The sequence below is a fragment of the Pygoscelis adeliae genome, unplaced genomic scaffold (assembly GCF_000699105.1).
Source record: "Pygoscelis adeliae isolate BGI_AS28 unplaced genomic scaffold, ASM69910v1 Scaffold148, whole genome shotgun sequence".
Taxonomy (NCBI): Eukaryota; Metazoa; Chordata; class Aves; order Sphenisciformes; family Spheniscidae; genus Pygoscelis; species Pygoscelis adeliae.
The window spans coordinates 164,667-175,983 of NW_008825258.1; the positions used below are offsets into that span (position 1 = coordinate 164,667).

The following is an 11,317-nucleotide window of genomic DNA, read 5'->3' on the forward strand; positions in this document are numbered from 1 at the left end:
TGGGACAGAGTTATTTTTCTTCCTAGTAGCTGGCACAGTGCTGTGTTTTGGATTTAGGATGAGAATAATGTTGATAACACACCGATGTTTTGGTTGTTGCTAGGTAGTGCTTACACTAGCCAAGGACTTTTCTGCACCGCCAGGACAGCTGACCCAAACTGGCCAAAGGGCTATTCCATACCATGTGGTGTCATGCTCAGTGTATAAACTGGGGGGGTTGGCCGGGGGGGTGACCGCTGCTCAGGAACTGGCTGGGCATCCGTCAGCAGGTGGTGAGCATGAACATGACGTCACATGGTATGGAGTATCCATATAATATACCAGCTACTAGGAAGAAAATTAACTCTATCCCAGCCAAAACCAGGACAGGGGGGAATAGGCAGTGCCTGAAAACTGCGGTGGAGTCACCTGTCACTGACGGATGCAGTTGTGTCCCGTGTGTGCATACAGGGGTTTGCAAAGTGACACAAGTACTAAGTCCATGTTACACCAAGTGCCACAGTCAGTGCAGTTACCACAGGCCTAAAAAAAAATTATCCTGGCCATATAAGGCTTTCATGCCATGGCTTTAATCCTAATGCATTAACCATTGATTTTTGCATCTCCTTCCTCAGCAGCACTTGTTGTTTGCCACTTGCCTTAAGGACAGGGTCTGCAACCAGCCTGGCCTCCCCACGTTTCGGCTCTGAGCATCGTTAGAGGACACAGCAAGGAAGTCTGCTCTTTCCAGCCAAAGCAACGATCACCTGTGACTGAGAAACACTTGTCAAAAAGGAGGGGGAAGGCACAGGGGACATGCCTGGAGGCAACGCAGGACTGAGAGGAGCAGCTGAAGGCAGGCCAGTGACTTGCTGCTCGGCCCCTCGTCCCTGCAGCGCTGCCGGTCGGGTTTACCCCCAGGCCCTTCCAGCGCCTACCTTTTCCCCGTGAACAGTCACAGTCACCAGCTCCCAGGTGCCTAAACAGCAGGTTTTTGACCTGCTCATGGAGGGGAATATCTTGCAGAAACTCTGAAGAAGAAACTGGGCAGTGGCAGCAAAAAGTGCAGGTCCAAGGACATCTCGCCCAGGGCTGGAGAAGATGCCACGGGGTTGGTGCCTGTCCTGCAGTGAGACTCCTAGCTGTGGGGGCCAGGAGGAGCTTGCCAGCAGATCAAACAGCTTCCAATGACTTTGCCACTTTAAATGGGATTTTTATTTTTATTTTATTTTAATTTTCCTGGAGTCACCTTCTAAAAAATGGGGTAGGGAGGAAAAAGGGAGGTGCAGGCAGGAGCAGAAGAGGGTGCTGGAAGGAGCAGTAGAGAAAAACTTCACCCTGTAATGCCAAGCCAAACATCCCCCCTGCCCCACCAAATCTTTTTTTTTCCAAGAAGAAAAGTTGCATTTTCCAGCCAGCTCTATTCATGAGTGATTGTGCAGAGCTCTGCTAATGGGCTATGCCAAGCTGTGGTCACCCTACAGAGCTATTGGCAGGAGAGATGGCAAGTTGGAGAGGACTACAAGGGAACTCTGCATGATATTTTTTGATGAGCTGATTATTCAGAAATTTCACAAGAACTGAAATACATCACTCCGTTCTGAAACTCACAGCCCTGCCAACACACAGGGCAGCTTACATGAGCAGCAGCATTTTCTCCTTCACAGTGCTGCTGGCCTGGACATTAGGAACCAGATGCAGGAATTGGACAGGGCTTTTCAGCAGCCATCGACCACAGTGACAGCGAGAGATGGGGAGTGGATAGGAGGACACAGAAAGCTGAGATAGAAATGATTTAGGTACTTTCATGGCTGTCACTATGTGTGTATTTGAGCTTGAAAGTTTTTCATTAGCTCCATGGGTACTGGGGCATTATGATTTTTATTGCTTTACAGCTAGAGTGTGAGGTCACTCCCAGATCCCACATGTATTCAGGTATTTTTATTTCAGGGCTTGCTCAGTCCACAGTCACATTTCTGGGTGCTGTCACAAGCCAGGAGCTGACCTTGACTCCCCCCATCGCAGCCAGGAGTCTCCATCTTAGATGTCGTCCTGAGTCTGCAGCCAAGTCAGGCTCCCACAGAGACCAAAGGGTCATTTTCCCCTCTCTGCAACATTAATTAAAAACAAAACACCGTGCTATTTGAGCACAGGATCAAATGAGAGTCTGATACCTGGGGGGTGGGGTGCATGTGTGTTGGGGGAGGTTAGAGGCAGCATGGAGCCAATTTCTGAAATACCACACTAAGACTTCAAAAAGCCAACGTGGCACATCCCCAGCCCATCGATCTGTCAACACACAAGCTCCTTTGAGCTACCTGGGGTGGCACCGGCTGTCCCGTGGAGGACCAGGGGCTGGTGCATCTGCATCTGGAGCAATTATGCTGAATTGCTGAAAGGCAATTAAAAAATATCCTCATGCTGTACTCACAGCCTTCATTGAAAGCACAAAGCACTTCAACCTGCCTTAGTTGAACCAGATTTGCTGCAGGACAGTTCATAGAATCACAGAATCATTAAGGTTGGAAAAGACCTTTAAGATCATCGAGTCCAACCGTCAACCCAACACCACCATGCCCACTAAACCATGTCCCTAAGCGCCTCATCTACCCGTCTTTTAAATACCTCCAGGGATGGTGACTCAAGCACTTCCCTGGGCAGCCTGTTCCAATGTTTAACCACTCTTTCAGTAAAGAAATTTTTCCTCATGACCAATCTAAACCTCCCCTGGCGCAACTTGAGGCCGTTTCCTCTCGTCCTATCGCTTGTTACTTGGGAGAAGAGACCAACACCCACCTCGCTACAACCTCCTTTCAGGGAGTTGTAGAGAGCGATGAGGTCTCCCCTCAGCCTCCTTTTCTCCAGGCTAAACAACGCCAGTTCCCTCAGCCGCTCCTCATAAGACTTGTTCTCCAGACCCCTCACCAGCCTCGTTGCCCTTCTCTGGACACGCTCCAGCACCTTGATGTCCTTCTTGTAGTGAGGGGCCCAAAACTGAACACAGTATTCGAGTTGCGGCCTCACCAGTGCCGAGTACAGGGGCACAAGTTAGCCATCTAAGCTGCCCTTGTGCACAAAGAAACATAATTGTGGTCCAGATGAGCACACTGGAAAACCAAGCAGGGATGTGCAGAAGCCGTGTGCCTGGGACCTTGCACAGCACAACATGGGCTTATGCTGCTGCCGCGCCAAAGCCTTCAGAGCCCATTCCTAATGTTATTGCCCAGCCCCCAAAATGTACATATGTAAGCAGGTGGCTGCCAGGTGGCCTTCAACTGGGACTGCACACCTGGGCTGCCTGGCATGGCTGGACAGGGTGCATGGGCTGAGGGCATCCCCATCAGACGTGTGCTCCCAATAACCCAGCCGTTCTCCTGCCCGCAGGACTACCCATGCCCGAGACAGCTCTTCTGCAATTTCTGTTTCAAGGCAGGGGGAAGAGGGCACGTGGAGCCACATCCTACTCCCAGCCTGGTCTCCGAAAGTCAATGAAGAGCACAGTGGCTGAACCACAGATGTTTTGCTAATAAAAATAGAGGCACACAGGCACAGCCGCTGCAGCCCCTTGCAGGAACTGCTCACTACAGCGAAACAAACTTTTAGTAATCAAAAAAGCCTGGGAAACTTGCTTGCGTATAAGGACAGGGAATGAGGGTCCAAGCCGTGTAACAGTGAGCACAGTTAGCTCTGTCTTATTATGAAGCTGCCCCATTGGGACCACTCCACTTGCACTATGTCCATCTAAGCCCCTGCATGGGCGATTTTTCCCATGTTTTCTGCTTTCGGTGGAGGAGCTCAGCACTCTGCAGCATCCCCCTGCCCAAAGGCAAGCCCTGGGCATGACCCCAGCGAGGGCAAGCGATTGAGGTTGGAAAGGACAAAGTTGGTTACAAAGAACATCAATGCCTTCAGCACAGCGGATCCTCACATTTCCAGCAACTGCGTCTTTGTACTCAGTGCCCTGCCTGCAGAAAATTAAGTCTATAGGAAGTGTATGAATGATCCAGACACCATCCTCAAGGCTCAGGTCTTAAAAAAGGGGGGGATTTACGCCGCATGCTGCTGCAGGATGTCATGTACTTCATGATCTGCCTTTTCTAATCTCTCCTTATCTCTCACTCCAATCCTTTCTCATGTCCCTCATTTATTGCAAATTCCCTTTTTAAGCTGGAGCAAAGCACTTCCATATTTTCATGCTGCATAAATAGGTTGTTTTGTGCATAATGCCACAGGAGGCTTTTTTTAAAAACAGGACCTTTAGTGCTGTGATAACGGCCTCCTCATTTACACAAATGAAATCTTCCATACAGCTCAGCACTCATCTGCTCGGCAGCCCCCATGCAAAATGGTTGGCGCACCGCCCGCTCATCACAGGCTACAGAATTAATACAGAGTATTCCAAACTTAGTAGGAAGCCACTGAGCATCAGGTTTGGAAATACCTTGCTCAGGTTTTCCTTTTAGCACTTCCCCAGCAGCACAACTGTTGTCTTCCTTCTATATGAAATCACAGCTACTTTAAATAATAAAGTGCAAAAGGACAACCCTTTGTGTTGGCCCATTTGCCAGCATCTTTGACCATCCTGACTACTCAACTTTTTCTTCTCTGTCACTTCTTGCCCCCGACCTTCACTTCCTGTTTATTCAGCCCTTGTTCAGGGTCTAAAAAGTGCAGACACCATCAAAACGTACTTTTCATTTACTCTGCATGGAAAAAGAAATAGTGTTAAAATATCTACAGTTTTTAAAAGGGCTAATGGAAGATATTGGTGGTCACATTGGGTCATGGTAAATCTTTGAATCAAACTGGCTTTTCAGGAGCAATATTTTAACAGCATCACAGTAAAACCTGGAATCAAATATCAGTGATTTTGCTCTAGTGTTTCTATTTATATTTGACCACCACAAAGACTTCAAACCAATGAATTCCTCTGCAGTATATAGCAGAGAGACACTTAGGGAAAATTATACGAGTTCATCCATTGTGCATTTTCATACTTTTCAGGTCAGGTTGCAACCCTTTAGCACAGACTATTTTGGAGCATTTTTATTTGTTCATGACAGTGACCACACTGTGCTGCCAGGCATGCAAAGCACTGCCAGGCTCTGGTTTGGACCTGACCCTGACCTCTTCAAGCCTTCAGGTAGACTCTACACCCTACAGCCCCCCACAGCATGGCTCTTATTGAAAGACTTGGCACATTTTATTTTCCATCCTGAGTTCAGGGGACACAGAAAGCTTCAGTTGTTGCTTTCCTGCAATTCAAGAGCAAGATTACGGGTGCTCTTTTCATAAGTATCTTGCAGACTCATTTCTTCTCTCTTCCATCTGTTGTTTGACTTTTTTGTCTTTATTACATGTTAGCAATCAACAACTAACCCATGGCGGGTTTCTTCCTGTGCGGGGCTCTGAACACGGCATTTCTTGCCGAGGGAGCATTCCACACGGGTGGCTCTCACTTATGTTGTTCGTTGCTGTAAGCAGGACATTCGTGCCAGTCTAACCCTAATGTGATTACTATCCCATGAGCAGCTTTACATAGTCATTGATTTGCAGAAGTGTTTTGTATCACCTTAAGCTCCAGAAACATTGTGGCAATGCATTAAAAGGAACAGAGAAAGGAAAGATCTTAGGAAGTGTTATATTTCTTGTTATACTACCTTACCTGGCAAAACGGTAGCTCTCCAAGTCTATCTTGGCTAGTCTGTAAGAAAGCCTTTGTTTTTATGAATTGTTATACCGCTAAAAGATCTCATTTTTCTGTGATGTAATAGCCCACATACAATAACCGAATCTCAAAAAGCACAACATGGAGTAAACACTTTGTAAGGTACCTAAAACACAGTAGCTACCTGATTTTGCTAGCGCTTTATTTCAATTTAGGCCAAGGGACAATTTAAAAAGATTTGTTCCTAAGTGCACAATTCAGAAAAATATGAGTTACTACTCAGAGCATTATTTTGAATCAGTGCTGTTAGTTGTCTTAGCTGAAATTCAACCTCGATGTCATCCAAAGGTCCACTAAAATTTTTTGTGGAAGAATCCCATATTTGTAGAACATCATAAAATTGTTCAGCTGCAGCTCCAGGGCCACTGAGAACTGGAGAATGAAGTCTTTCTTTCTGAGGAGTTTCTTATGTCACGGAATGTTTTTCAAACGCTTTGTTACCTGAGAAATATCAAACATAACAGATAGTTACATATAACAGTATCTTTGATCTTTGTTAGTAAGACAAAATGTAAGGCTGTTTATTACTAACGAGTTAGGTGCTTATTAGTGTGTTCCAACAGGAAACACTGACAGCGATAGGCAAAAGAAAACGTTCAGTGTTAAATCCACACACAGCACATTTCAGCTCCTATTATAGCCTGTGCAATAGGGAAAGGAGAAAATCCTTGCACACAACTATTTTAAAATTATGTATCAGAGCAAGAAAGAGGAGCATTTGTTTGATATATTATCTACTTTTTCAATAAAGTTCACTTCCAAATAATACTAATGCCTGCCTTTCACATTGTGCTTTTCATTCCTAACTCACAAAGCACCCTCCAAAGGAGGTCAGGATCATTTTACAAAAAACAAACATGAATTGAAGCCACCTCTCTGATGTCCCTGAGTAAGACAGCACAGTCCCCAGCTCTGTTGACCGCTAGTCATAGGAACAAAGGATTAGAAAGGGCATCTTGTGTCATCAAATCCAGCTTCTTACTCTTCAGATCAATTTTGCTATAATAATCTCATGCAAGAGTCTTTAGGGCGCATGATCTCTTACATAAGCTCCTGCAAATGCTCTTTCAAAACCATCATCTCTTGTATATCCTTATCCATCCTGACCCTGCGGTGGAACTCTACCCAATGCCAAGGTATTACACACCAGTGATTTGGGACCATCACCCTGAAAATGCTCCCAGTCTCAGACACTGGAGAATGAATGGGGTATTTCTTCTCATGTCTGCTCCAATTTTATGCATCTATTGGTGGTCCATCCTAGTAAAAGACCTGTAATAGGTGCCATGACAGACCTGGAAGGTGTTTCTGAAGCAGAGAAATAGAAATGCTGAGAGCCTGACAACTGCAGCGACTGCAGCTGTGAACACTGTGTGCGAAATCCCTACACAAACTCATGGCACAATTGTTATTGCAGTGTTAACTGGAGGCTTGCACCGGCCCCAGATACTAACGCAAACATTTGGGTTTACCCCTGCACATACCTGTCCTTTCATGTAGAGACTGACATCCTGGCAAACAACAGAGCCTCAAGTACGCTCAGTCCAATATATTTCCAATGTCCATCACCCCCTTCCTTTTTCAAATAACTACTTACTGGAGGAGTTATTAATGCCTTTCCACCTACACAGCCTAGATACCGAAACTCACACAAAGGCAGCTTTTAAGCTTTGAGGTCACGTTCGAGTTGCTGGTTAGAGTGTCTCTCTGGGCAGTTCTATTATGCAGCAGCTACAGCAATAGGATAACACGATACAAACCTTTGCTTATAATTGAGTGTGAAGTGGGCTTTTTGCTTGGTATCTTCAGTTTTGTACCTTCACTTCAGAGCATGTTTAGAGCTGGCTTCAATACTCGGAAAATTATTTCAGCTTATTAAACAAAAAGCTGTTACCCAACTGTTAGACGAGGGCATGGCCCCCGAACTTGTTTCCCGGGGCTGTGCGCGAGGCTTGGATCCTTGCTGCTGTTGCGGCTGCAACTCCCCAGCCGCCTACTTCTTTGTTTGATTGTCTTTCCTCACTGAAACATATGTTTCCCCTTTTGATGGCATTTTGAGCAACAGTTTCCATTGTATGCCCCTCTTGACTGACAGTTTGATGGCAGCCTGTAAATTACTTGGCACGTGTTTTGTGAATCTGCTTGAAGGAGGGTCTGGCTGCTTAGTAAGTGCATCCTTTTGCAGCTTTGGGGGCAAGGGATTAGCACCATTTTAGCACAGGTTTGGGTATAAAAGTACTTGACCACAGTTGATATCATCCTTATTTGAAGCTCAGCGTTGTCCTGTACCTTGACACTTTTATCCCAGGTCCTGGGACACAACGTCCATCAGTTATGCTTGGCTTTCCCCATTTTCCTCTCATACAATGTGACACACGAAGCTTAATGATGAATCAAGAATGGATCAGACTGAAAATACTTGGTATTTGACAGACAGCCCAGGTAAGCATTCAGGCTGCTGGATGTGCAGGTTAAGAGAACATCTGGCCCTCTGTCAGCTTTCTTTGCTAACAGTAACGCATTCGCTGCTTTGCCTTTATGTGATACAATCTCGTCTGTGTCTCTGGCCACGAAGTTTCTACTGTAGCTATAATTACAGGATCCAAGCAGTGCTGTATGGAATTCATGTACTCTTTACAGCTGAATTAAATGGCCACCTATAGGGAAATGGAAGTCCAGAAAATGAGGTGTATAATGGTTAGCACAGTGTTACTTACAGCCTCAAAATAGAACCCTGGAATAGGTGTGAGGGGGACATTATGCTTATGCTGACCTCCTACAAGAGGGAGACGTTTCACTTATAGCCATAGCTAACTCTATTGCAGCTTTGTTTTCATAAGAATAATGATATGCTTCAACCAGAAAAACAATCAACCTCGATGCTGAGGCTGCTGTGCATTAGCACATCACATTTATTTGGGGAACCGTTTTGCCCTAAGCCTTCTAAGGGTGGGTATGACTACTGTACAGTTACTGCACTTCTTCTGGCTGTTTACATCTTCCCTTGAAGACATAATTTAACTCCTGTGCATAAACCTTCTCCCTGCTGCAGAGGTGGTGGCTCTAGATGTTTTACACTTCAAAAACACCAGCATGGGCCAGATTATGTCTGTCTGTTGGATTTCTGTTGATATTAACTTTCCTTGCATTCGCTTGAAATGACAAAAAGATTACTTTATATGTACTCACTGCAGAAAAAAGAGAATTTTGGGTGAAAAAGCATAGACCCTATGATCTGATCCATCTTCTCTTTGCTATTTCCAACTACTTAAAGCATAATGTCACACTGAAACGCACACTTGGAGTGCTGCATTCTCTTCTCCTGACAGATTGTTATGATATTTTCCAAGGTGACCTTCATAAAACATGTTTCTTTTGAAGCTTATATTTCACTTTCAGGTCATAACAGTCTCACACAGACAAGCAAACTGTCAGCTCCTGCTTTCTAATTAATGGTTCTTGGAGGCTTCTGAGTGGGGGATATAATTAATAGCACTTAAGTCTGGAGTGCAGTGAAATCTATAGCTGATTACTAGGATGTGTATTTACTTAGGGATTATATGCAAACAGCTCCTAAGTGCAGCCATGAACAGCTCTCAACAATGTTCTCTGGAAAGTCCCCAGGACCAGGCACCACCTTGAGTCTAACTAACTCCAGTGTAAGCGCTCCAAAAATTGCCCTGCTCATAAAGCAAGGCTCCCGCAACTGAGGGGTCCCTTCCTGCTGTACTCCTCTCCCCTGCTCCCATTCCTCATACCAGAGTCCACAGCATGTTGTTTCCTATGACTGCACGGTGATTCCGCTTGCCAACAGGCTGCCTACAGTGGAGGAGCATCTATTGCAGAAAATACCTCTGGCCACGTCTGTGTTGTCACTGTGGCAGCCACCCAGGAGACAACCTGCTCTGTGGCCCATACTGCCCAGCTACGGCATCTTCTGGGGCAGGCTGGCTGTATTCTCACTGCACGGCACGTGTCCCAGATCCACTCTGTGGATCTGCTCTGAGGCATAATCATTGTTTTGTGTTTTTATTCAGTTTAAAGTACCAGAAATAATGGGAGGGCTTTTCTTGCAGTAAAGCAACCAAAGAAGGGTGTTGCGAGCCATCTTGTCATACTTGCCTAAATTTAAGGAAAGCGATGGGATTGCTCTGGTGCTCACTCTTATGCAAGCAGCATGGATTGTCAGAGGTGCCGGAGCAAAACCAGATGCAAGCCAAATTGCCATCTTAAATTCCCTCTGGTCAGCTGCTGCTAACAGTGGTAATTTCCCTGCTGAAGTCAATAGAACAGCATCTTTTCACACATGCTGAGATCTTGGTGCAGAAGAGGCAGCTGTGAGGCAGGATGAGTGCTCTCAAAGGATGAGATCGTCTCTCTTTCACAGTGGGATGAAAAAAATGAATAAAATTCATATTCTCTGACAAAGTTGAAAAGACTGTATTCTCCAGAAACACTGCTAGACTGGGGATGAAGGGGAGAATTGACATTGGAAATCCTGCACCACTGTGCAGCCTGCATTATTTGGAGATATTTTTAAATGAATTTTGCATGTTGAATGACATATTCAGATGGTTAAGCAATTAAAAGCAATTGAATGTTTGTAACTCAAAAAGCACTAGGCAACAGAATATCACTGTCAACCCCTTTATGCAAAGGGACGTTTTGACATCATACTTAAGACTGACTACTTTTCTAATGGCATAAAAGTATTACTTCAGTTATGCATAAAATAGGAAAACTTCTACTGAAACTTGTGCAGCCTGGTTATTTCTTCAGAAACAACAACACAGAGTGAAACTGCCTTTGAAGACAAACATTTTTCATATACTATCTGAAGGTTAGTAACTCTCTTAATCTTTAGCCTTTTTGCTGGCACGTGTAATTTAAAATGCACAAAACAGACTATCAAAACATCCAGCTATAGATAGCTAGAAAATTTAAAAGGTGCATCTGAAAATAGGAAATTGGAAATTAAGATGCTTCATCAAATCTTGCTCTTTGAGTAAAGATCCACCGTGGATCCACCTCAAAGAGCGACCAGTTATCAAACACAGCTGACCATATGACAGCCAACACTGAACAAAGAATGGCTCCTAAAGAGGTCAAATCTTGGTGCTACTAAGCAAGAGAGTGACTAACTGGGGCAACTATATACTAAATATCCTTTCCACAGCATTTTTTTTTTTTTCCTTTTCTTGTCCTCCTCCAGAGCCACATGAAGTTCTGCTGAACTTCGGCTCTGCAGACACAGCACCGTGAGCAGCCCTGCAGAGCCTGCACATGCTGGGGGTGTTCAAGAAGTGACAAGTCCTTTGCCATGGTTTAACCCCAGCTGGCAACTGAGCACCACACAGCTGCTCTCTCACTCCTCCCTGCCCCCCGTGGTGGGATGGAGGAGAGAGTCGGAAGAGTAAAAGGGAGAAAACTCATGGATTGAGATAAGAACAGTTTAATAATTGAAATAAAGTAAAATAATAATAGAATATAAAAAGCACAATGCAATTGCTCACCACCTGCCGACCGATGCCCAGACAGTCCCCGAGCAGCGGAGGGCAGAGGAGGTCCAAGACCAGGCGCAGAGCCAGCTGCGGCACCGCTGCAAAGGTC

The 11,317-nt window shown here is 45.2% G+C and overlaps 1 protein-coding gene across 2 annotated transcripts in view; it reads right to left on the bottom strand.

Annotated features, from left to right (window-relative positions):
* Positions 1-5,828: 5,828 nt before the first annotated feature.
* The window catches only part of FHIT (fragile histidine triad), a 503,760-nt gene continuing 498,271 nt past the window's right edge, over positions 5,829-11,317 (bottom strand). For both annotated transcript variants that reach the window (XM_009329489.1, XM_009329488.1), the window contains one exon: positions 5,829-6,148. In XM_009329489.1, the coding sequence (XP_009327764.1) occupies positions 6,119-6,148 (30 nt within the window). In that variant the 3' untranslated portion in view covers positions 5,829-6,118. The remainder of the gene's footprint in view (positions 6,149-11,317) is intronic.